The sequence below is a fragment of the Lates calcarifer genome, linkage group LG7_2 (genome assembly GCF_001640805.2).
Source record: "Lates calcarifer isolate ASB-BC8 linkage group LG7_2, TLL_Latcal_v3, whole genome shotgun sequence".
NCBI classification, from domain to species: Eukaryota; Metazoa; Chordata; class Actinopteri; family Centropomidae; genus Lates; species Lates calcarifer.
This window is the reverse complement of record NC_066854.1, coordinates 1,386,060-1,413,478: the sequence shown is the minus strand read 5'-3', so window position 1 is coordinate 1,413,478 and position 27,419 is coordinate 1,386,060. Positions and strand designations below refer to the sequence as shown.

General features: G+C 42.7%; 2 protein-coding genes across 3 annotated transcripts in view; both read left to right on the top strand.

Moving 5' to 3' along the window:
- sh3bp4a (SH3-domain binding protein 4a) overlaps nt 1-12,905 on the top strand; it is a 42,265-nt gene extending 29,360 nt beyond the window's left edge. For both annotated transcript variants that reach the window (XM_018661296.2, XM_018661295.2), the window contains 2 exons: nt 10,981-11,169; nt 11,257-12,905. In XM_018661296.2, coding sequence (XP_018516812.1) covers nt 10,981-11,169; nt 11,257-11,481 — 414 coding nt within the window. In that variant the 3' untranslated portion in view covers nt 11,482-12,905. The remainder of the gene's footprint in view (nt 1-10,980; nt 11,170-11,256) is intronic.
- Nucleotides 12,906-16,995: 4,090 nt separating this feature from the next.
- arl4ca (ADP-ribosylation factor-like 4Ca) lies at nt 16,996-20,942 on the top strand. The gene has a single exon (XM_018661311.2). It carries the CDS (start codon nt 17,520-17,522, stop codon nt 18,102-18,104), a length of 585 nt encoding a protein of 194 aa, XP_018516827.1. The 5' UTR covers nt 16,996-17,519; the 3' UTR covers nt 18,105-20,942.
- The last annotated feature ends 6,477 nt before the right edge of the window (nt 20,943-27,419 follow it).

Sequence of the window (27,419 nt, the reverse complement as noted above, 5' to 3'; positions counted from 1 at the left end):
CAGCTGCTTTAAGATGTCGTTAAGCGAGACACCGAAAGGTGCATGCCTTCTATTTTAAGAGCTCACACAAGTTCTTCCTCTTGACCTCCAGGATTATTTAGCCAGCAGTTTTAAAGCGCATCCCTTTTTATCTAAAGGTTGAAACTGTGAACCTGACCTTTAAAATCATGACATTGTGGGGATGAAAATTTATTACTGTCCCACAGACAAAGCATGGGGCGCTGACTCCGCTAAGTTTTTTATGTGTGGACCCTTGCAACCAAATGAAGTCCAAATTTCAATTAAATATAGTACTTTGTAAAACCTCAAAACACTTAAAATGCCTGCTTGCAAGTTCTCAAAGCCCAAGGCGACGTCCTCAAATTGCTTGCTTTATTTGGACATCAATCCTGAAACCTGAAAACAATCCACGTAAATTAATATAAAACAAACATCCATTCCGGCAAACTCTCACATTTTAGAAGCTGGTAAAAGAGAATATTTTGCATTTAAGTTTGATAAATGATGATAATCTTTTGGGAAAGAGTTCACAATTACTGAATTGTCCTTGAGCAGAGAAATAACATAAAGTAAAATTGGTGCCATTCCGCAATATCCTCCAGCTGTCACAGGATATTGCAGAAATAACACTCAAAGCATTTACTTCCCAGATAAATATAAAGAAAATTGCCCTGCATTACCATAACACTGCAGCAAGAGCTTAAATGATTTACATTATGGACCGAGCAAGAGAGGACCTCTATCAGTGTCTCTCAGCTGGTTGCTGCATCATTAGTTAAGCTTTGTTGAAGCTGAAAAGAGCAAAAATCAAATTTCCTAAACAGATAGAGTCACTCGCTGTCTGATTGATTAGTGCATCTGAGTGACGGCAGCCCTCAACATGATTTCTTTCCACTTCAGCCCGTGTTGCGGGCGGACAAAGGGACACAATCTCAGTGTGAACTGGACGGATTTGAGTCCTTATATGCTCAGTCACATGAATGGTAAACAACTTGTCTTATAGCCTGAGGTGTCTCACAGTGGGGACAGCCATCACATGAAAAATGAAGAGTGAGGAGGATGGGAGGGGGAGAAGCTGGAGGAGAAAATCCTGTAACGGCAAAGCACAGAAATAAAAGTTAACATCTGCAGTTTGAGCGAAAACAGCTCTGTCAAGCGGAGGCATGCAGGCCTCGATGTGTTTTTCCTCTCCGACAGCGCCGGCACCCTGGGGGAGGCAAAATAGTCCCGAGACGTTTCCCTCACTAGACGCCATTATTCAAAAAGTACTTTAGCAAAGTACATTTTCCAACCGCTGTTTATCCAGGCAGAGTTGATGAAGCGTACGTGCACTTTTGTCACAGCGAATGGGGAAATGGGGACTTTGACAGTAGCTGTTAAGGTAAAAGAGAGTGTTACTCATTTGCTGTTCGTGCTTTTTACCCCACACTGTTATCTAGAGCAACTCACCTGCATCTACCTCTCCCTGTTTGACTGTAAGTCACATGACCTCCCTATAATCTGACTGAGGCTAAAACGAAGGAGGCATGCTTTTATGTTTCATAAAAGGCTTTTATTCTGGCGGCTGCCCTCAGCTCCTGCTGAGGCTCTTTAACTTGGTGTGTGCACAAAGAGCACCTTGGCTTTACTATCTCAAAACCGGGCTTCATCCTTGACTCCACTGAGCTCTGTTTTTTTATATATATATTTACTAGGAAATGTAACAAGGACACAGTCAGATGTCCTTTATTGAAGTCCAGCAGTTTTCTTCCAAAGCCAGACACCGTTTCATCACTAAGGACGAAGTCTGACCTTGATGGAACAGTTTGTCCACATAGTGTAAAGTTTTGCAGCATATGTGCAAGACCAATACATGTTTTCAGATTGTATGGAATTTACCTCTATTATGTTTCCTGGCTGAGCAGAGCTTTTAAACAGATTGTAAACCCTGAATTAAAGGGCCGTTTGCCAGAAAAATTAATTACTCCATGCCTCAGCTAGTCATGCAGTGTCTCATGTTGCTCTCCAAGCTGTTCAGACCAAATCAAAGCTCTCAGCTTTTTGCAATGGACCAAAACATCTGAGTTATAACTTAACATATAACTTATTATCCAGGGGCCTTAACAGCCTCAGGTGGTGCATGCAAGAGGGGAGTCTGTCTGTCTTGGTAATGGGGTGGCATATCACTCTAACCATCCACAGGAACTCTGATTGTCTTTGCCTCTGGCATTGCCATGGCTGCTCTGCTGTCCTTTGAGCAGGCGACCTACCTCACTCTCATCGATGCATTCAGTGAAATAGGTCTGTCTTCAAACAGGAAAACACCAGAAACATGACCACACTTTTTTAAGCTTTAGGATCCAAACTAAAATTTTAATTGAAGTTATGTAGATTTGAACAAAGTTTGGCTGCACAATAAGATGGAGCTGTCAGTGGATACTTCAGAATTTAAGAGGTTCATAGATGAGATGATAAATTTTTATGTTGCTATTTGCTTTGTATCCCACTATTAACTATCTTTTCACTTTGAGGATAAGGCCACGTGTCTCTGGTAATAAATTAGAATTTAAACGCCCCTTCTTTGCTTTATTTTCTTTCAGTTTTTTACATCCTGACTTCTTATCTCAGTAAGTCACAGCTCAGTCACTTGTTGTACTTCACCTGCTATAAACCACTCTGGGAGGTGCATGGATGAGTGTGTGTGTCCTGCGACGTTTTCACCAGAGAGCAGTGAATTGGCATCAGGCTGCAAGAACAAGGTCCAGTGAGTCACACAGGCTTGAATGACCAAATCTTCTCCTCAGAAGAAAAGGGAAAACAGCCCATTTTATATAATTCTTACTCAAGAAAACATTCCCACAGTGAGACCCTCTGGCTTTAAATTCCACGATTAGCAAACAAGGCGTTGTGTTGTTTTCTCTTATTAATGTGGCTTTTATCTGGACAAGAGCTGCTCTCTTTCAAAAAATACCCAAATCCAGACTATTCTGTTTAGTGTTACAAACAAAAGTGTCTAATTCAAGCACATTGAGATTAAATTACACAATATCTCAGTGCACACCACCTGCAGATGTGTTAGTGAAGGAATGAATGGGAGTCGAGGATGGGTGTAGACTGGTAGGATGTCATGTTGAGGAACCTGGGGAGTGAAGTATCATGGCTTCATTGTCCCCTCCCTGTGGTTTCTGTAATGAGAGAGGAGGAAGCAAAGAAGCAGAAAAAATGGGTGCAGTGGGTTGGATATGGGAACTGATCCAAGTGGAAAAGAAAGAGTTCAGACACACCTATGTATATACTGTAGGTAAAACAGGTCACTGAATCAAGACCCAGGTGTGGTCAGGTTCTTCATCTCATTACACTGACTTTATTAATCAGAGAAATTGGCCTCTTTGTGTTTGTTTCTGCTGCTCTTCATCCATCCAGCTCACTCTTGCTGGAGCAACATTCGAAGCTGATCTGCTTACATAATAGCACCCGATATAGCCATCTCCTTTTTTGTGTAGACCATTTTTCTGTTGAACAATACACGTTGCAAACAAAGCTCCGCTAATCTCAGTGTCTCTAGTCTTGAGGCCAACCACACATGTGTCGAGCTAATCAGTTTAACGCAAGACACGGCTCTGGATAAGAGAAGAGACTTCCATGGATTGATACCAGTTGGCTCTGATACCAAGCAGGGCCACAATATATATATCCTGTTATCCCTGCTGGTGGAAAGATGCTAGGATTTGCAGTTGTAGACGGTGAAATGGAGACATCATATTTTGACTTTAGGGAGGCAACAAGCTGAACTAAAACGGATAAATATGATGCAAAGTGTTATTTTCTTGCAGAGTTTTCTGCAGAAGTGGAGGTGTTCAAAGCAGAGAGGTATCTCAGCTGTAACTACCTGGCCTCAGTTGTGCGTCTCTCTCTGTGCAGATAAAATAATGAAAGTGTTGCAGCAGAACAAGCACTCATTCTTAGTCTTCAGGGTTAGAGCAGCTCATCACGTCTCCCCCTCCCTGCCACACTAGCCGACAGGTGTTCCCATGTGAAATGCGAGCAGCCATTGATCAGCGTCCGAGCTGGAGGCCTGGGGGGGCATCCGACACCGCCCCGGCAGATCTTTTAACGCCGCGGCTCGAGTTACCGAGGCAGAGGACAAAATGAGAAAGCCGTCCCTTGTGCAGGAGAGCGGCTGAAAGGACGGGAGACTGTTGTTTAATAATAGATCCATGCAGAGAGGTGGGGCGAATCACTCCTGCATGGGGGGGGGGCGTAATCAATCCCCTGCTTGTAGACTCCCATTTAAACCAGGACCTTCAGTTGTAAAACGTAATAGTTACAGCACTGCCACCCGAGCAAGGGTTACAGCTTGGAAAATTAGACTTCTGTATAAATGCACAGCCGCCTCGACCCCCCTGTGACAGCCAGTAAGAAATACTATGTTAATTAAGTGATGAATATTTAACAGCCAGCCTGATTATCCAGACCTGGCTGCCGCAGGTTTACTGGACCTGAGACTAGAAACATGAGATCGTCTGCAGCTGATCAGACAGAGCCGGAGAGAGCGCTGTTAGAGCTGAGGTAGTTTCAGGAGAAAATCGCTTGTTGTCAGGTGGAATCAACTCAGCACAGAGTCCAAAGTGCACAGAACCAGAGAGGATTTCTCACAATAAGTCCTCCTGTTATTTAGTGCTGAGGAACATGCTCCATAAAGGAAGAGATTGAACCAAACTGACAGATACTAAAGGGACTTTTCAACCAAACAGCTCTAACTATAGAAACTAAATCAGGAACTGACTGCTACTTTAGAGCAGTTATATCTGTATTGTCGTATCAGAAAGTGGAGAGAGGGCGACTGAAAATACCAGAAAGACAAGAAACCTGTCTGCAAAATGTACAACGACAGCAGTTATTACCCATGATCCCCGGCCTCTGGAGCAGTTTGTCGCTCTAACAAACGCAGCAAACATTTTGAATTCTTGATATTTCTGTCAGTTTCCTGGCTGGACATCAGAGATGAACTCTGGTTTTTAATCATCTACAGTTCAGCTTCACTCTGAACTCTCTGAGTCTGCTGACTCTCACTCAGTTAGAGGGAGATCCAACCTGAACAACCAACGTTACATAGAAACAAGAAACAGCAATTTAAGATTTGGAAAAGCTCTCTGTCTTTCTCTCTATCTTTTCTGCCTGTCACTGTCATTATCCACCCTGCTCCACCTCTCCTCCTCCTCTCTTCCCTCGTTCCTCGTTCTTCATTTAGCTGACAGCCGCCCGGTCAGCTGTCAGCTCCGTCTGTCCGTCTGCCGCGGGGCTTCCCGCACATCAACACTCGCTCGTATTTTTCAGTCACTTTAGTCTCTCGTAGAGCGGGCAGCTTTCTATTTATAGATCAGAATCACCCTGTTAGTTAATAATGTGGAAACATCAACCGAAACCAGGCAGGAAACAGGGGAAGAGAAGAAGAAAATGTTCTCATGTTGGAGAGTGCAGCATGACTCAACTTTATTCACATTACATAATCATTTTTAAGCAGACGTCGTTGATGGGATACCACAGGAGTCTATTCATGGTCCGTTACTATTTACACAAAGAGAAGTGAAAGTTGAAATGATCTACAACATAACAAAGTGGAGGAGCCACTAAACAACAACTGACAGTGTCCTTCAGCAAGACGCTGACCTTTGACCTCCATCTGGTGCAGTATTTGTCTCAGGGGCAGATGACACTTGTCCTTTTCCAGAAAACAAAATGCAGATTTAGGTTTTTTTTTTTCCCAGTTAAGCTGAAGGTACATGACTGTGCCTGTGTGCACTCCCTGAACCTCTGACCTTTATTTTGAAGCACAGACTCCTTCCTGTTTCCTATTGTGCCTCCTGCTTTTAATCCTTTCCGGCTTAAACCACTCATCTGTCCTGCGTGTACATGAGCTCCTGATTTGCATTTGAACACATCATGCTCATTTCCAGACAGCAGGCTTGAACCCTGTCGCTGTGTGTGTGTGTGTGTGTTCGGATGGCCCGGCCTGACCAGGTCTATATTTAGACTGAAACCTGTGTGAAGCCTGAATCAGCAGACTGAGGACATCACAGCAGAAGGCCAAAGTGCTCGTCGGCCAGGTGGTGGAGAGAGATAAAGACAGAGAAGGAGAGAGAGAGGAGGAGGGAGGCAGAGGTGAACATAAATAAACCAGACTGTTGTTTCAAAACCAAAATAATTCATCATCTCAGTTTGGTTTGGAAAGTCTGACGTGCAGTCTATAACCGAGAGATAAAAGAGATGAAGCGAGAGAAGATAGGAGTATAAAAATAGGTCATTCTAATAACTGGAAATAACATGACCTTTGGATTATAAGGTTCTTCCTGTCCTGTCTTTAAAGACTAAGCTAAGACCTTCATCATTCGCTAATAATTTCACAGGATTCTGGAAAGACTTGTTCTCTTGTTCTCACTCGATCTGTGTGATTTAATTTGCTTGTGGTCGCTGCTTTTTCTTATCTATAGCTGGAGTTTTCTTCACAGGAACGATGGTAATGAGAAATATATCATTCTCTGCTGCATTCAGTTCAGATTCAGCATCACTTATTATCATTATCAGTTAACCTGATGTTTATTTGAATGAATCCATTGATTGTCTGGTCTGTAAATCAGTTTCTAGGTGACGTCCTCAGGTGTTTTGTTTTGTTTGAAACCCACAGATATGAAGTTTATATTTAAATCAAGTGTTAGAACTGGTTTGATCAGTAACTTTCCTGGTTCTGGTAATTTGGGATGTAAGTTCTGAGACAGTTAATATAGTTAATAATGAATCAATTACTGGCAAAGAATCGATTGGAGAATAATATATTAGTCTTGGTATGAGGATAATGGGGCATCGATTCCATTAGTGCAGGCTGTTTAAAGCAGCTGTGATCAGACCAGTGGTTTTCAATGGAACCCACTTCTGCAGGTTTAAATACCTGGAAAAGGCGTTCTTTACTCTGATTACACGTTGGAGGTTTGGTTTCACGTGAACTCTTCGTCCAAGCGGCTGCCTCTTCTATCGTTTCCTCTCTGCAACGTGATCCCAGCAAAACTGATCCGACAAATTTTTATCAACAAGTTACAGTGAAGAGAGCGGCTCTCTCCTTATCACGTACTGTCCATGTGCTCGTGTTTTTAATTAAAAAAATCCACCAACACTATCTGCATCCAGAGGCTGCAGCGCCTCTCCTGTGGCTTAGAATTACAGCAAATTTCAATGCACATGAAGTAGCTTCCTGTGCTTTTGTGTCTGTTACACCTTGACCAGACCTGAATCATCAGTCATCATCTGAAATGCAACACATGGAGGAGGTTTGGTCTTGTTTTAATATAAGCTATCCCTCCAGAAAAGCCTGTACGTTGAATTATTTAGCTTAATATTGTGGTAGAGCAGGTTTTTAAGATGCATTTACTATTCAAGCTGTGATTTAAATACCTCATTTAATTGCATTTTGCTATGAAAACGTACCATTTCAACAGTTTGAACAGTTTAAATCCGATGTCAACTACAAACCTAACCTAAATAGGCACATTTTGTAATCAGTCAGCTTTTAATGAGCAACAGTAAAAAAGAGAGGAAACTGGTTCTGTTGTCCTCAAGTTAATGCTTTCATCATACGTTTGTCTTGCATGATATTTTTGGTTTCATCGTTAGATCTAAGATGTTGTGTTTCTGTGTCAGTGTTACAGCAGCGTGATTGTATCAGGAATCTGAACTCGAGTGCTGCAGAGAAATCAGCATGAAATTTGGTTCTTTTTGATTCAGATTAGAGTGTTTTGGTCGCTGGAGACTGTGTGTGTGTGTGTGTGTGTGTGTGTGTGTGTGTGTGTGTGGGCGTTGCTTTGAAGCTGCAGCTGACTGACAGAGAGGCTGAATCAGTACAAACCACTCGAGCTCCATTAAATTAAGTCGAGGCTCCACAGTTGGAGGTTTTCTCGTAAGGGAAAAGAGAACGTATCGAATTTATTCTTTACATTTTTTTGGCTGCAAACTGTTCACCTCTTCTAAAATCTGTTGTCTCTGAATCATTAGAGAAAGCATCGAACTTGAGATTCATTTTAGATGTGATAGGAGGTGCTTAAAGTAGCAGCATGTCCATCAGTGAATGACGTCTGAGACGGAGCTTCAGGATCAGTCCCTTATCATGTCCACCAGACTTTAATAAACCAAAATATATAGATATTCCAAAAATAGACATTAATTAGAAATGTTATTAAAGGTTTGAGCCGCTCCTTTCAACCTGAATAATATTTCTTATCATGTGAATCTTATCGTGTGTCGACAGCTTTATGAATTCTGGCTTGTCTGCAATGTGTTGGGTTCATGGTATATTTATATTTACTTCACAGTGGATGTGAGAACTTCTCTACGCTCTGGATGTGAGCAATCAGTAATCAGACGAGATGAATCTCGTCACGTCACAGTCACGTCTGTCTGAGGGCCGTTAAACCAATCTCATCTGAAGTCCTGGATGATTGAACACAACACAACCCTCTGATGTGATCTGATGAAGCCGTTAATGACGAGGAGAGGGGAACAGTGACAGCGCGTTCTCACTGATTCGGCTTTGATCGGACACTTGTTTTCTCATATCGCCGCATGACAAAGTTGTTCATTTCACGGGCGATGGTTCAATGTGTCATTCTGGTTTGTTTAAGCTACAATCAGCTTCTCCTCAGTTTCATTTGAAGATCTTGTATCTTCTTGCAGAGGGTGATTGGATGTTTTTGAGTAGTTTGAGGAACCATGGAGCCCCAAAAAAAACCAAACTCAGGCATCACTGAAAGTCTCCTGCACACGCGAGGATTAAGCAAATTAGTGCGATGGCTGTTTACGAAATTTATGCTGTTGTTCAAGATGCAATTTGCGCACAATGGGAGACAACAAAAGATTTCTGTTGTTGTTTGTGTCTGCTGTGCAGTGAATGGATGCAATGAATAAATGCAAAGCAGACATGGAAAACTTCAGTCTCTGAAGTAGAGGATGCTTTGAGTGTCGTAAATAAAAGCAATGACACAGTCAGGCAGCAAATTAAGTTTGGCTCCTGCTCTCTGCTTCTTCACACACACACACACACACTCTGGGTCATATCCACTGCAGCTTTTGCACCGGTTTTCAGGCACAGATGCGACACACTCTGCCCCAAACACACATGCTGTATGTATCAAACTGCAGCGGGCTGGAGTCACAGTGCGCGGTGTGAACACGGTGCAGATGGTAAAACTGTAGGAATAAACCTGCATTAATAGTGGGATGGGGAATTGTGGTTTGTGTTCATCAAACTTCTATGCATGCAAAGGAAAATCATCACAGACTGCAGCTGAACTTTGTTTGCATTAACGTCAGCAGTAGCATCCATTTCAGCACCATCTCCACGTTTCAGTGCTGCAAACCTGACTCTGATAGTTCCTGATCCATCCCTTATTTTAAAACCAGGAACTGTGTCTGAGCGGCTGAATGTGCTCCCTGGTTTCCTGGTTTTCCTGTTCCCTTGTCCCTGAAATGGTCCCTGGGACCGTGGAGGAGGCACTTTGTTAGATTCCAGTAGCATCATTTTAACTGGCTGCAGAGTCTGAGCTCAGGATGGTTCATAATGCTTCTTCTTTGAAATATCCTTCAAGTAAGATCTCTGAGAACTTGTGTTATACTGTTAGACCCCTGTTCAAGCTTGTTAGGACCATAGTGTATTTTCCTGCTTGCTTGTGGCTTCTGGGGCTGGCAGCAAAGAAAAACCTCCCCTGCAAAGAACCTGAAAGGTATCACCACAGGACAGTGCATCACTTTGAAGTGTGTGTAGGTGTGTGTAAAGACGCTGCAGTAGTTGAGACCCCTGCTTTCCTGAACCAAAATCTTATCTCTGGATGGACACACACACACACACACACATTGCATTTTTGGTCTCAGTGAAAAGAAAAACACCTCAGTGGTCATTGTGGAAAGGAAAGAAAAAAAAATCTTGCCTGCAGCATATTTTCCACTCAGCTGCTTTTATTAATGCTCAGTGTTTTTTAACCCTCATTTATCCAGATTGGATGAGAACATGTTTGCCAGCAGCAGCCTGAGGAGCACGACTACTCATAGAAGAGGTTAAGGATCATATTCATACATTGAGATGGAGAAAGCTGTTTTTTATGAGCTTTTATCTTCTGCCCTTGGGACTAGTTGAAAGACAAACAGCTAATCTCAGTGGAGCTTCACATTACAACAGTGGTTTCAGCTGGAGAAGTCTGAGGGATCATGTGATGATTAACAGGAAAGGAGGGAATGAAAAGCATATTTCATTTCTCCAGTATCCAGGTGAATCCATGACTCTATCAGCTCCGTGTCACCATCATCACAGGAGGAAAACTTGCTCTTTGCAGCAACTTTCATTTCATTTTGAAGGCTTACACTGCCACTCAGCTGCTTGTTAACTGGTGTAGCAGCCAACTGAAGCCAGTTTTTCTAGCTGGGTGTGTTCAGGTCGAGTCCAGTCGGGTCCAGTTAGGGTTTGCAGATATGACAGCACATACTGTAAAACAACAGCTTTCCAATGAATACCCCTGGTGGCTTTAGGTCATTGCAGGCAGTGTTGCAAATCAATAAACTGGACTCAGACCACTGAATACATCTGCTTCAGGGGACAGGGTCAAGTATTTCATTTCTCTCAAAACGTCCAAATGAATTGCAGAAGATTTAAGAGCTTTTACTTTGATTTATCCCTTTAAAAGCAATGCTTTCTGAGCTAAAACCTCAGGCCACTGAGGCTCAGTCCTGGTAAATCAATTCTGCTTGTTCATTGACTGTTAAATTGACCACTCACCACTCTCATCTGCAGTGTGAGGCAAACAGTTAAAGAGCTGGAGAATCATGTGAATCCTGGTGAGGACTGTGTTTTGCTTTCAGCCTAGAGTCAACTAAAACCTGCACAAACACGTATGTTTCTCTGCCTCATTAGAAAAGAATAAATCTCTGACCCCGCTCCACCTCTGTCTCTGTTTGTCCTCTCAGGCGTTGCTGAAGATGGACTGCCAGGGTCTTGTTGCCAGGTTGGTCCTGGACTTCGTCTTGTTGACGACGGCGGTGGAGGTGGCGTCCAGGTGGAGGGAGCTGGCTGAGAAACTGGCCCGAGTGTCCAGGCAGCAGATGGAGGCTTACGAGGCTCCGCACCGCGACAAGAATGGACTCCTGGACAACGAGGTGAGACAGCCACACTTTACACTAGACTGAGTTTTGTTCATTTGTTATCCCTCTCCCTTCTTCTCACCGTCTGTCCTAATCCTTCAGTCCATGTGGAAGCCAGCCTACGACTTCCTCCTGACGTGGGCTGCACACGTCGGGGACAGCTACCGAGACGTGATCCAGGAGCTCCACCTCGGCCTGGACAAGATGAGGAACCCCATCACCAAGAGGTGGAAGCACCTGACCGGCACGCTCATCCTCGTCAACTGCCTCGACACCCTGCGCAGCTCCGCCTTCTGCCCCACCGGGTACGGAGACTTTGCCGTCTGAACATTTCCTCCCTGGACTTTACTCTTGTTTCTGAGATTCATATATCGGTCACGGACAAGTCTAAGTCACTGAGGACTGTGTGTTTGGGATGGACGACAGAGATTAAACCGTAAACCTCCAGGCTCACCATTGATTCTGGCTTTGGAAAAGTCAACATGAAACTGGATCTGCCTCTGTCTGTTTTTATGCCTCTTGTTAAGTTTGTCTTTTCCTTGATCTCTCCTCCATCTCTTTTCTACCTCGCCCTTTTTCTCTCTCACCTCTCGTTATGTCTTACGTACCTTTTGGTATCGTACGCTATTTCATTTTCCCTCTTTTCTGTCTCATTCTTTCCATTAATGAATTGATTAATTCATTAGTTATTTTGTTAATTATCAGTTTGTATGATTCGCTCTTTCACCTCGGCCCTCAGGACATCAGAGACCTCGACCACTGCAGTGCATAACCAGACAAACTGTGAGCTTTCTCCATCTTTGACTCCCGTACCGACTGAATCTGAATCTACTGATCTCTGTTTGCAAATCCAACTTTAATCACAGTTTTTCCTCCTTTTCTCACTGGCAGTTTTTTTAAACAAAAGAAGGCAAAGCAGATGGTCTTCAAAAATCATGAGTGACACAGAAACTAAGAACTTTTTTTGCTTGCCAAAAACAGTTAGCCCGATGCTAACTTTACAACTTTGCAGTAAAGGTACTGTATATCTGCTGATGCAAGATATACTTCTATTTTTTATACCTGCAGAACAGTACAGATAATGTGTTATTATTGTGTTTGGGTTTGATTTCTTTCTCTGGTTTTAACTTTAAAACTGTTCCTCACTGATTGTTTTTTTTTGAGATTATGTGATGAAGATAGAACTCTGATGTATTTCAGAATAATGAATATGCTAAAAGATTACTGTGATAACCAGATACATTTATCCTTTCCAACTAGAACCTTCAACAAAAGGTGCCGTTATGTTGCAGAACACATCTACTTATTTTAGTGTTTGATTTTACCAGATGAATCTGAGGTGTTCAGTTTCACAGCTGTGAACCTGTGAACCACGTTTTAGTTCTCGGTTAAATCATAAATGATTTTTTAAAAACTGTGAAAACAACACTATGAGAAATGATGTAGGTTTTGTTGAATTTGTATTTAAAGAAGCCTTTTGTCTTTGATTATAATCGATCAGCTTCGATGCTTCTGTCGTTTCTTTGTTTGTTTTTTTCTGTCTTTCTTTCAGTGTTTTTCTTTTCTGTTTTGTGACTGCTGCAGTGTCCCTGCGTCTGTTTAGAATATGAATCTGATCCGAACAGAAAACGTGTGCAGAGTTTATATATTTGTACCGAACACCGACTGAGTATTGAAACATTCTTAAGTGATGTTTTATGAGCTGTGACAGGTTCTGTTCAGAGGGTATCAATAAAACTGAAAATTCAAAACATAAATTCAGTGTGTTTGTACCAATCACCTCCAGTGTAACTAAATCTGATTGAGAACATGTGATTATATTGTTGTTTACACACGTGTTTTATTTATTTCATTTCAGTATCTGGAAAAAACCTCTCACAAATATTTAGATTTCAGCCTCAGTCCACAGTGTGCTGTGATTCTCTCTGCAAAGCAGCGTTCACTTAATGACTGTGTGTTGTGTTGAGTGTTGTGTGACAGCGTCATGATGGATTCCACACAGACGATACAGCACATTCCCTCATGTAAACACACACACACACACACACACACACACACACTCTCAGAAACACATCCACACATCACACATGAATGCACAAACAATCTCATGTACTAATTCATCCATAAACACCACACATGAACGCACACAAATCCATCCACACATGCTCTGTTTCCCAGACAAACACAATCCTCCACACACACACACACACACACACACACACACACTCTGAGTTTATTGTTCTTAATTAAAGCAGATAATTATTCTCCCTCAGAGGACAGGCCACCTTGACAGAGTCGTCCTCTGCCTCTCGATGACTCACCCCCAACATTCCCGCTCGTCTCCTGGATACAACTCCAATCTCAGACCAAGGCTGTGTGTGTGTGTGTGTGTGTGTGTGTGTGTGTGTGTGTACCTTTACTGCATATTTACTTCAGGAATTCTCATTTAAAAACATAGTGAACAAAGCTCTCTTTTAAACTGAGGCTTTAAAAAGCTGCTTTTTTTAAAATAAAAAGGTAAAAACAAAAAAGTATATAAGGGGTAGGACGCCCCCTAGTGGTGTGAGGCAGAACACCCTGAGGGCATCTCCCCCTGTGCCTTAATTTCTTTGTGCAGTCTGATTTTGGCCTTCCAAGACAAATAGAAAGAAAGCTCTTATTCTGACGGTGCCTCCAGCTTATTTGCTAGCTGCTAATGACATTTAGCTTTCAGATGCTAGATTAGCAATTAAGAAAAACACATTTTTTAAAAAACTAAATAGTAAGACATCTTCCCAGCTTCTATCTTGCCCTATAAAATCATTTTTAAAAGGTGAATAAATCACCTCAAACCCTGTGAGGCCACAGTGTGTGTTTACATATCCCCCTTTGCACAGGTAGAAATATTTATAGGGAGATAAAAACAGGTTCATCTGCCAAATTCTCTGAGCTGTCGAACCTGGTGTTTTCTGTGGGGATGCAAAAGCAGAGCAGAGTGTTCTCATCAGCTCACACGACCACTGGAGTCTGATGTTTCCTGCATGAAAAGTGAGTTTTGTTGGATACATGTTCAGAAACAGAGATGTGAGCAGTTGTTGTAGATTTAAGGAGATAAACTCACTCTGGTAACAAACTGTAATCAGTGATATCGCTCATTATCACAGGTATTATTCCTCTAATCTGAGGGTGTACATTTCTGTCCATCAAATCCCACAATCAAAGAGAAGTGAGAGGGAAACAGTCGTTTTCCTCGCCGCTCTTTCCTTCGTTAATTCAGGACAAACTGGCGAGCTTTGAGCTGCTTTTCAAAATGCAAACCAGGTGGTGAGATGAAAAGCTCTGGGACGAGCTGTCGGTCTGTTTCATCTGCTGTTTGAGTTGTGTGTGTGAGTGTGTGGAAACGGGCCAGGCTGGTTTCACCTCGTGGGTCTGGAGAATGTAAAGGGCCCTTGAAAGATAAAAATAAAACTCCTTCATCTGCTGTTTCTCACGTCTCGCTCCTTCTGCAGCGCCACCATTTTGGAGCCATGGGGACGTTTTGCTGCTGTTGTCAGGAGGAAGACTCGTCAAACCTCCGGCCTTGGGAATTATGAGAACGTCACCTGCATGATAACCTGTTTCCCTTATGGGCTGAAAACCTGATTTCCCAACTGTGAAACCTGTGAAAATGTCAAGTTCATTTCTTGCTGTTATTGGATATTTCATAGCAGAGGAAGATTATCTGTGCAGTACTGCAGTCCTGCACCATGTCATCTGTCATCTTAGAGTTTGGTTTGGTTCATTTTGTGAAGTTTTATCAGACATTTGTGCAACAAGACGCCTGTAAAGGAGCAAGAAATCACTGCTGCTCTCACAGAGCCACACAGTTCACTCAGACCTGCAGATTCAGATCTGTGAGGACAGGATCTTCTCACAGTTTTTGTCCTGGACCTTCCTGAGCGTGCAGAGCCGTCTTTGCCTCCACCTCAGCACTCCGTGTGAGTGTAGTGAAGTGTTTCCCTGTTGGTCGGTTGAGTGAATCTTCAAATAGGTGCTGACAGGAGGCGCCACAGTCGCTCACCTGAAAGAGCGAGTAGCACCTATCAAATCCCTTCTCTCTCCTCTGCCTAAAAAATCATCTTTTTAAAAAGGTGCTGACAGTGTGCTCTCAGCTCAGAGTCCAGAGGGGAAGATCCTCAATAAAAGTTTTACTATGAACTCTCAATAAACACTGTAAAAAGTTGCCTACTGTAAGAAAGTTTATTGCCATGGATTGAGTGTGTCAGAGCATCATGCTCCCAATGACTGTATATGTCAAGAAAAAAATAAAAAATCCACACAGAAACTTTATTCACTGCATCAGTTAGACTTCTGCAGCAGGAGGAATATTCTTTTTATGAGTTTTTCATTTGGTATTTGTGCTTCGATCAGTGAACGCTGAGCTGTTGTATTTTCAGGATCAGCTGAGATTTTAGCAAGTCACTGAACAGTGATAAAGTTAAGTTAAAGTTAAGTAAAGCAGAAACAGAAGTATAAAAAATACTGATTAGAATAATAAACAGTGGAGGTTGCAGTGTGGTGACACATTCCCCCAAACTGATCAGAGGAAATAAAAGTTCAGTGAGGAACAGTAATCAGCAGCACAGAGAAACAAGAGAATTTTCATTTTGACCTGAAAGAACAAAGCTCGAACTAACGTTTGAGTTTTTAGCTGAAGTTTAATGGCGATCACCTGTGTTCCACTTCCTGCCTCTAAGACAGCACAGAGGGTTAAACAGCTCGTTAGGAAGCGTGTTCAGCTTCCTTTTAACCTTCCTCAACATCTGCCTGCTGCTCGCCGCCTGTTACCTGAGGAGCAGCGAGGAGACGCTGGAATAAATTAGAGGTAAATCAGTGAAGGGGGCTCTTGTTTTATGGATGAGAGGACTGTGTGGGTGGCGGGCGAGAGACATTCAGGTGACTCAGCCTTGTTGGAGAGAGAGAGAGTGGTTAGAGTGAGTTGTGGTCTTATAAAGCTAGGCCTGTGTGTGTGTGTGTGTGTCCGGCCTGTTTATAATTCGTTTCATTGATCTCACACACACTCATTAGAAGGGAAATCAATGAGGGAGGAGGGCAGAGAGAACAATTAGTGAGGTCTTGATGACTCAGGTTGTGTTCGTGCCTGTGTGTGTTTTTGTGTGTTTTTCCTTTCCCATGTGTCTTTGCTGCTAATGCTGATACCAGCACTCTTTCCTTATTCTGGTTAATTAGACCTCGTTACAGGTTTATTTTTTGTGTAGAGCTTTGCTGAGGTCACCAAACTTTGTGTGTTAATAATCCAGTGATCCATCCACCGTGCTGCTCGTTAGGTGGTGTTAAGTGGACGGGGAAACCTGCTGGAACGGAGCACAGGTACCATATGTTCAATCAGAAACAGGTAAATACAGGAGAGGGCAAAATTATAAACACGTTAAACCTTAATGTGATTTCAACAGCTTTTGATTGTTGTCAGGGACAGCAGGAGGTTTAATAAAGATCCTGTGTGTCACAGCATCCTCAGCTTTACTGTCAATGTTCAGGTTCCGCCTCTCACCTGTACTGCAGTCTGATGCTGCCATCTAGTGGTACAGGATGTCACATGACAACATGAGATAGGTCAGGTGTTGTCATAATTCACCAGCAGGTGTCAGTGTTCAGCAGCTCAGGTTGCTCAGTGCGCAGAGGAAACACCTCAGCCACGGCATGAACCAATACCTTTCAAAATAAGAGCCCAGTTTCGCTGTAACGGCATGTACTAAATCCAACCGAACAGACGGGGCTTTTATTTTTGAGGGTCTGTGACTCAACCGGAAAAACGTGTTCGGTATTTTCCTGCTGTAACTTGACGCATCTTTACATGGCAACGTTTAGAGGCTGATCCACGCGTCACACACCATCACTTGAGTGTGTGAGTGTGTGTGTGTGTGTGTGTGTGTGTGTGTGTGTGTGTGTTACTACATGAGCTGCTACGCACTTGGGCAGACACAGACAGATGCAGAGACATGATGTGACATTCGGCCACGCGTAATTTGCGCATTTGGAGAGCGGCGCGCACCGTGAATGCACCGCTCTCTCTCTCTCTCTCTCTCTCTGATGATTTGGCTGTTTCCGGACGTCTTGATGCTGTTGGAGTGAGTCCAGGGATGCTGCGGCTTGTCTGGCTGCCGGAGTGCCGCCGCGCAACGTGGGGCTGCGCCCTCCACATCTGCTGAGCGGGAGAGGCGCGTTTCTGCGCGTTTTCTGCCCTTTTCCGACCTTATGCTCTGACTCTGACGGAGGGAAGAAGCCGCTATGGATCACTCCTGGGACATTTAAGCGTCTCCTGCGGTGATATCGCTCGCTGCTGGGACTGTGGGAGTGCATGCTCTTCCTCCTTCACTGCCTGCAAGATGGGGAATAGTTTCTCCAATTTGGCCGCCTTCCAGTCCTTGCACATAGTCATGCTCGGGCTGGACTCTGCGGGCAAAACCACCGTGCTGTACCGGCTGAAATTTAACGAGTTCGTCAACACGGTGCCCACCATCGGCTTCAACACGGAGCGGATCCGGCTGGGCGGCGCGGGGGCCTCCAGGGGCATCAGCTGCCACTTCTGGGACGTCGGGGGCCAGGAGAAGCTGCGGCCCCTGTGGAAGCCCTACAGCCGCTGCACGGACGGTATCGTGTACGTGGTGGACTCCGTGGACGCCGAGAGGCTGGAGGAGGCCCGGACCGAGCTGCACAAGATCACCCGGTTCTCGGAGAACCAGGGGACCCCGCTGCTGGTCATCGCCAACAAGCAGGACCTGCCCCGGGCGCTGGATGTTGGGGAGATCGAGAGGCAGCTGGCCCTGGCCGAGCTGAGTCCCTCCACCCCGTACCACGTCCAGCCGGCCTGCGCCATCATAGGAGAGGGGCTGGATGAGGGCATGGACAAACTGTATGAGATGATAGTGAAGAGGAGGAAGTCTCTGAAGCAGAAGAAGAAGAGGCAGTGATGGCTGCATGATGGCAAAAGAAGCTACGATAAAGCCCCACTGCTGAAATATTATAGGATGGATTTTACGTAGCTGATAAAACATCAGAAATATCATCACTGACTACCACAGCAGCATATGATGGGAAATGTGTATAGTGATGCCACATGAGCTAAAAAACCCCAGTATTTAAACTTATTAGCATCCATATGTTCCTATAGGAATGTTACAGACAGTGAAGATAGAAACGCCTGAACTTCATTTACCAACATCTTTATTTGCAGAAAACAACCAGAGGATGTTATGAATGATAGAACCTCACAGATTACTGATGATAATCTCAGATTTATGGGAAATATTGATGGTTTGCCTTGATGAATGACTGTTCACCCTCTTTACAGATAGAGATAAACGGTGGCGCTCCCTGTGTGTTAGTCCCTGATGTAGGAATATTAATAGGACTGCTCCATTAGGGATGTCTACATTATAGCGGAGATGTTTTAGAGAGTGTGTGGCTCCACTGGCTGAGCTCCCTGTTGCTGCCGTGTTGTGCTGTTGCACAGATGTGAGACTGTTGTAAATGTGATTAGGGATGCACTGATGCACAGACTGGTGTTTAGAGCAAAGACGACTCCCCTGAGAAGACACACTGAACTCCCCATCTCTCCCATCCTCCATTGTTTACTTACTTACAGCCCTCCCTGCTACTTTGAGCTGACAGTATAAACCTGAATGAATGAATAAGGCTAAGTCCAGGAAGGTCAGTGTGGTCTCACCTTTACAGGAATATTTCTTCAAAATCCAACAAGCAGATTATTTGAATTCGAGCAGTAGAAAGAAATCAGTGAAATTCAGTTCACCCACTGACCGCTCTTTCTTGCATGTTGAGTTATTTTTGAGTGCTGTGTCTTTCCCAGAGAAACCCTCTTTGATTACACCTCCCTCTGGAGGTCTTCAGCTCTGTGAGCAGCTGATTCTGTCTCTGCAGAACTCAGCAGACGTCTGCTTCAGACCAGAAATCAACCACTTTATCACTTCATCTGTTCTTTTGTTTTTGGACTATTTTCATAGTTGCACGTTGGATTCACGACAACATATTTCAGCTGTATGAGTGCATGTAGCTCTTGGTTTCTGTGCCACTTTTCTTCCATGCAAAATAACTAGTTGCTAACAAAAGTTGCCATATGTGTTTACAGCTGGATATATTTGCTACAGAGCGTGAGGACCTACAAATCATCTCCAGCTGCAATGATTTTACACCAAACACTTGTAGTAAGCACATAACATTTTTGCCGTGGCTAGAAAACAAAATGCTGTATTTGCTGCTGGTTGCTTTTTAGGGACAGGGGTGAAAAAACGCTGATAAGGGCTAACAGTGGTTTATTAGACTATGTTTAAAAAATCCAACACATCAGACTTCTGTTAGAGACAGAACAACAAAGTCCTGGACTTATTCCCTCTGTTATCCCTGGTGTTTTTACTCCACTGACCTTTAACAGCAAAGTGGGAATTTGATGTCAGATCCAGTTCAAAACTGTTGCTTGATATTTGAGCTTGATGAATAACTTAAACAATTAGTCAGTGCCAAATAACGAACTCTCTCATGCACAATAACTCAGTGTTTTATTTAAGCCAACAGACAAATCATGTCCATTAATCAAGTGCCAACAACCATTCTGCATTGTGCATGACCTGAAAAGTGTCTGATATATAACAACACACTAAATAGTTGTAAACATAGAGTGGAAGATTTTGCATGCAGCAACCAAACAAATCAGTTATTTACAACTCTCCTTTCCAGTTTGAGGAGAAGAAATAAATCTAAAGTGAATGTTTGAGAAAAGGCTGTTTAGATTAACAGAGTCTCTATACGTTTCACTTCAGTTGAACATTAAGATCACTTAAGTCGATCGACTGAATGGTTAATTGATTCATTGTTTCAGTCCTAGTTTCTTTTTACACACCTTTTTTCTTACCAGCTGTGTCACTGTTTATATCATCTGCTTTTTAAGCTCCAGCCTAAAACCTGGCTGAGCATAGAGTGAAAGATCTAAGCTGCAGCCATGACTGAAATCATCCAATCCATTTAAAACATCAGTGTTCTTAATGTTTTTTTTTTTTTTGTATATCAGCTGTTTCTCAGAGTTGTTGAGAACGTGCTATGAGTGCATCCCACGCTGTGTCGACCTGCTGGCAGTGACAGGACAGAGGCGAGGAGCAAAGTGTCTTCCTGTAATGCTGCAGGCTGGAACCTGTTCAGCTGCTCCTAAAGATGACTTTTCCTCTTATTGAATGATACTTAATCAGAAGCTTTTCCTCTAGTTGAATGGTAAACCAAAATCAAATTCATCCCCTGACGACAACAGTGTTTGCATTAGGCTTCACAAATTTAAGTCCACAAACTGCAGGAATAGCTCATTAGCAGTTAGCAGCTTGTCCCTGCTTTGGTCTTATCAGGACTGTGGAATGTTTCAAATGGACTGTTGTCTTATGTCGCGTTCACGTCAAAACACAAGAAACAGGACAGAATCTTATTGCTGCAGCTTGATGTCCACAAAATAGTAAAGCTGTTAAGGTTTATTTATCTTGGAATGCTACTATAACCCCCACATGTCGTACTTACGGCTCCCACCAAGAGGCAGACATGAACGTTATTATTTCACAGTCATATTTCTGACGTGAACGTGGCATCCTGTGATCAGTCGAGCTGTGTTCAACGTTGCATGACAGCCACTACTCCAGACAATGTAAATTATACAGTATAGGTCAGTCGAGATACAGCAAGACCAAACAATGTATTACATGCCAAAATGGAAAAAAGAACAAAGTATTTTTGGGATTAAAATCTTTGTAATTGAACTTGTTTGTTGTCTGGTTTTTTATTTCCCAGCAGCTCTCAGATAAGTGCCACTTACACAGAGCATCTTATACTTTGTTAAGTAATATACTTCATCAGTCTGTGGAAACTTTGAAAACCTTTTTATTTAACCTCAATGCCTCAAGAAACCTCGGCTCAAAGGCTTAAAGGACAAGTCCTTGTCTGAGGTCTAGTCCTCAGATTTAAACCTGTGTATCATAAATATATTTAAGGTCTCACACAAGGACAATGAGATAGTAGTTGTAGTTTCTAGACACCACAGTACATGCAGAGCATGTTTCCTCTTTGTTGTTTACTCACTTTCTGTCTCGCACCAGTTTTACCTTTGTGCGTCATTGTTTACAGCTAAACTGACTTATTATTACAGCCTGTGTAACTCATGTCCACAGCACAGAATGGCTGTCATGTCAAAGTGTAATTGCACTGCACACATTGTGCTCCTGTTTCTGTCCTGTGAGGTTTAAGTGTCTGGAGGAAGAAGAGGAATGTGCTTGTTTATTGATTTATCTGAGTATCAAACATATGTGGAGCTGGAGAGCTGGGCTCACAGACAAAAGGTCAGTGGTTCAAATCTCAGGCCTGGGAATCACGTCACTGTACACGCAGATAAATATTATACGTTTTGATTGGATCTCAGAGGACCGATAAGGAGACACATGAGGACCAGACCAGTGTACTATCCTTGGTGTGTGTTGGTTCCTGATTATTCCATCATGGTTAGATGAAGAGGTCAGGAAGTCCAAGGGCTTGTGAGTTTTGGGAACCTTAAACCTCAGCACCTGGTGACGTAATCTTTGAGTTACTGGTATTAATCTACAGCTTCACCTACACCCACAGATTTAATGCTCCATTAATGTCTTGTTCATCTCATTTCTAATCCAGAGCCCAGTTTCTCTGCAGCTGCATTCATCCGTCCTCGGTCCATTATGATTCTAACATCTCCTCCTCAAACCGCTGACAGAGTGTGGAGGTTTCAGCCGTGTCTTTGTTTCTCTCCCTTCGTCTCCTGTGTGTTTCTGTGGGTGGCTGTGAATGGGATTTTCTGTTTTATCTGCGTGTTCTCCTGGATGATAATCCCTCGCACTTCCGCCCTCGCCATCCAGAATGAGCGTCACGTTTCTGCTGAGCACGGGAAAGCTTTGAACGTTAACATGCTTAAGAATCTGTTGGCGTTTGAATGTGCAGCAGCGTGATTATTTTGTTGTACCACAGTGAGGAAAAATATTTGACTGAATCTATGGTCAAATTCATTTTCATTATTACAGCATCTATTTAAAAGGAATTATCAGTTTACAAGTGAAACGTCTAACGTGCTGCAGACAGAATCTGTTGTTGCATAAGCTCCGTTTGTTGTGTAATGTTGATAAGGTCAGTCTGTGTTGAGTCAATAGAGGCTTTAAGATTTAAAACCAGTCTGACTGATGATCAGAAGAAGACAATAAAGGCGCCCTGGTTGTGGTCAGGCTAGTTTTACTGTACAGTCCAGGTCTTTCTAAGCTTTTTCCTCCACCATCAGCTCAAACTTTTAATCTGTCCAGTGCCGTGGTTTATGAGCGAATACCTGCAAAACGAATGACATTCCCATCAACCTCAGGTGTTCTTTGTGTCACATGATCATCAGCAGGTTGTTGTTGTTATTTTTCTTGAAGCAGTGTTGAAGTACAGCCTCAGAGCTCCGAGCATGGATGTATAAACTATTCTCTGTATGTTCTGGTCTTAAAGCTCTAGTCTTTGTCTTTTTAAATTCATGTGTGGGTCGTTTTAAGCTCCAGTTTCTGTCTTTATCAAATCTGCTCTTTTCTGCTTTGGTGTTGGATTTTCTTCTTTTTTTAACTCCAGTGTCTTCCTCTCTCCAGAAAGACAGAAACGTCGACTTTTATCTTCCTAATCTCCGCTTTTTTAAATCTCTAAGATCCAGTCTTTCTACACTGTGGTTTCTGGCCTTTGTCCATCTAAACCCTGTTGATTTCCCCCTCACACTGTCCTCAAATCCCAACATTAGACCCAAGATGAGGCCCAGGTAAACTGGCTGACGTCAGGATCCTTCATTCAGCTCTCTGAACACATCATCATTTCTATTCTTCTGCTCCAAAATGGATCAGTGGCTCATTGGAAATGAACTCTTCCTATTAAAATGCAAATTCCACCTATGTGCTGCTGTTGCAGTCACACACTCTCTCTCGGTTGTGGGGTGTGTTCAGGGTTTGCCGAGCTGCGAGCCGGTTCAGGGGGAGGCTAATCCGGCTGTGTTTCCTCCTGCCAGGAGCGTGTCGGGGTGAAACGAGAGTCACTGCTGACGTCACGGCCGAGGCTTCGTTTGAAACACAGCTCATTATCATTTTAATTACAGGCTGGGAGTCTGGGAAAGAGGTGGAGAGAGAGAAACCATGAGAGTCATCAACAAGTCATATAAAGTCAAATGAAGGGCTTAAAGCTGGAATATGTAACACATGTTTAAGATATTAAAAGATATTAAAATGTACTCAGTTGTGGCACCAAAAACAAGAATACAACCATTAATTCAAAATAAAGTAGCAGCTGTTCAGTCAACAGTGTCAAAATGTTTTCACATGTTTGACATTCCCAGAATATTCAGGAATCATGGAGCAAATTTTGACGTTTGCTCTCCATCACAAGCGAAGCAACATAATGTGACATGACAGTAAAGTAAACACAATCATATTTAAATGTACTGTACAGCTGTACAGTACATGTGTGTTAAATGCAGGTTACCTCGCTCAGCAGTGAGACTAATCTGTTGTGTAGGAGGCAGCAAAGCTCTGGCTCTGTCTTTGCTGCTGTCAAAGCCAATTATTTCATATGTTCACACACACACACACACAAAGACATTTAAATGCAGATGTGGGGGTAAATCGGATTGTGACAGACTCGATGAATTCTCCTTTTAAAGTGACGTTAGAAGAAGAATTCTGTCATGTGCTGTTGCTTTTTTTTTTTTTTTGAATGGATATACTTCTACTAACACTGATTTCCAAGACAGAAAACATTTGGGTAGAAACTAAGCTTTGACAAAAATACACAGCCAACCCTGTTAGAAAATAAATGTTTTTTAACGTGCACAGTAATGAGGGAGCTTCTCTGTCCTTCTTTAAATTAAAGGTTAAGTCTGGAAACAGGAGAAACAGTGTAAAGTGAAAGCGTAGAGTGGCATGGCGACAGATCTCTAACTTTAATAACAGCTGCTCGGTGGAGCGTGTCATTAACATGTTAAATTACACCACTCACCTCTGTAATCCAGAGGGCGTCTCCACCACGACGCTCCCAGAGGATGCTGGGAGAAAACTTTTGACAGAAATAAACTGAAACACGCTGAAAACAGAGCGACTCCACCTCCAACTCTGTCACATGATTTTTAGTGATTTGGCATATTTCTGGCTTGTTTTGCTGTTTGCAAAAAACAAATACATTTGCCTGCGTATGGAGAATTTCTCAGCCACATTAACAGAGCTCTCCACACTTTGTTTTACCACTTCAACTGAGCTCTACAACTTTCAAACAAGAAACATTCAGCCTCGATCCAGAGTGGCCCCTGAACTCTGCTGTGCTATCTGACACACATGTGAGATGTTAACTTTGCTTTTAAAATGCGCCTCTCGGGGTCCAAGTCCAGTTATTACACAACAGCCTGTAGTCTTTCTTTATTTCTAGTATCTAAACAATGAGCGAATCCCTGCTGGCAGACATGTTTTCTTGTCGTCTGTTATGCTCAGCAGTGCAGTGAAGCGAAATCTAAAGTTTCAGTCTGTTTCCTGACAGAGTTTCATCTGACTCGGAAACCAAAATGATAAATCCAGCTGTTTTGAAGTGATACGCTCCCACACCTTCTGCTCTCATCATTTTTAGACTCTATATGGAACCAAAAGGAGTTTCTAAACTTTCTAAATGTGTTTATTTAACTTTCCTTTTAACTCAGCCGTGACAGACAGATGCTGCCAGACAGTCTCAGCTCCTTCCTCCTAATTTGTCAGCTGTAAATGGGTCACACATTCGGGTTCTTTTGGTCGTAAATAATGACAAAATGGATGTCCTAACAAAGACTCTGTCTGTGGTCGCTGATGTTTTTGTGCAGAAATGAATAAAAAATCCACCTCAGGCCAAAAACTAAGGTTTTAATTTGAGTTCATGTAGCTGTGGAGTCAACTTTTCTGTTTCTTCAGAGGTTTTTTTTTTTTTTTTTTAGCTCACAGTCTGTGGAGAGGTGCAGAAAAATGATTTTACAAGACTGTTGACATGAGTCCTTAAACATCACACAAGCATTAATTTAACTACATACTGTATTTAAATGCTTCTCATAGTGAATAACTCACAGAAAGCTGTCATCTGTTCCAGGTTTAAATCACTTTTCAGCTGTGTGTTTGCCTCAGGTCAAATCCACAACTTTTTCCAATTACTCTCAACATTTTTCCCTCACGTCTTCCTCATGTTCTGAGTGTTTAATTGCCAAGTGAGTAAATAAAAGTGGTAGTTTCCTCACTTGGCCTGTGTAAGCTGTACTTATGGAGGGAAATTATCTCCCACTGCGCATCAAATGTGGCTGAACGTTGGCAGTGCTGCTCAGGACTCTTAACTGTACGCAGCACTTTGCTGGGTTATAGCTTGATAATGTTTCCAATGAAAAATCAAAGTGTCTCTTGTGACACCTCAAGGCCAAAACACACAGCCAATTTCTAGTTTACCACCTAAGGTTTAAGTGTAAGGTTATACTTTAGATATTCAGCTGACTACAGGAGAAATGACTTCCTCCTCTAGAAGAAGAGATGAACTGAAAGATAGAAAACTGATCTGCAACTGAAGTCACGTCTGCAGTGGGAAATAAAAGATGAAGAGGAGGAGGGATGAGATTCATTCATTTTCAGCTGATGACAGTCAAACCAACATGTAAATATTTCCTGAAATCAGTCTCCAAACAGCAGGACTACATGGTGAGGAGTCTGGAAACCAGTAGTCCTGAGGGTGTGTCTGTGTGTGTTGTGTGCTGTGGCACTTTTGACCCGTCTGCTGCGTCTTAAGCTGTAAATCTCAACCAAACATGCTGCGATTTGAGTAAATAAACCCAATCTGTCTGACGCTCGCAGGAGGAGGAATGTGCTCGACTCAAACTGTGTGTGGACACCAGGAAAACACACACGCTAACCCTCGGAGGTCAGAGGTCAACCCCACTGACCCAAAAACGATGTTTGATGAGAAGCACAGAGGGATGAGAGAGAGATGTTTTGTTTGTCTTTAAGGGGTTTTCTGGATCCTCAGGAATCATACCTGGTGTAAGTGTTAAAGAAACTCAATCCTGTGAGAAAAGGTGAAGCCACTTACGTTTAACCTGGAACAAAAGCTGAGTAAATAAACTGAGAGGAGATCAAACAGGGAACAGGGGACGGCTGAGCGCTCACTCTGCTGTTCCTGCAGGACTTTCCCACACTCAGAGATCTGACTGAGGTGACGTGCTGCTTTATCAGGGCTCATATCAGCACGGAAACGCTGTAGAAAACTAGCTCTAGCCTTCTGCTGCATGAGTGCTGTGGTACAGGACCCAAACCTGCATCTAAAACCTGAACTGTAGCTGCTGCTCTGTAGGCAGAAGAGGTGAGGATCATGTCCAACACAGAAAAATAAGAAGAAAGTGAAGACTTGACAGACGAGCACAAGCTATGACCTTGACTTTATATATTTGTCTTGTGAAATAAATCAAATGAAAGCTGAGTTTTCAACCCTGCACGCAATAATTTACGAAACGCTGTCACATACTGCACAAAGAAGAAAGAATAAACGACCAAAGATACATGAAACTGTGGAAAACAAGTTCTTAGACGTTTCAACTACTGATTATGTTGTTGCTTTTTCCAGAAGGTTTTTGATCGACTCCTTCCTGAACTGATATTTTACAGATTATCTTTGCCTTTAGCTCCCTCCTGTGGCTCAACTCTGCACCTGCACTGTCTGTCTGACAACAAATCTGAGATTGTTATCAGCTTTTTTCTTCCTTATGAGCCTTTGCTAAGAAATCAGCAAATTAGTGTTACAGTGAAAAATATTAATAAATGTTTTCTCTGAGTGAAAAGTAATTTTTGGAAGAATTATCTCATCCATCGTCATGTCACAGTTTGGTCAATAAAATACCACAGACTGAAGTTTGGTCTTCACCTGTTCACCTAGTTCAGGTTAATTATTACATCATTTAAAACTTGTTGTATAATACGCTGCAAAGGAGAGCATAGCACACACATGTATTCACTTGCAGGGAATTATATCTGTTTCTTAGACTTTAACTGTCACAGCAAAAACACTCAATAAAAGTGACAAAAAGAAAATAACAAAGAGAGAATATATAGTAGAGACTATCCAAAATACACAGAGATACAGAGCCAGCTGCTTCTTTCTATGACAATGAATGATACTGAGATTCACCAGTCATGATTTTAATCCACCGTGTCCCTGAAACT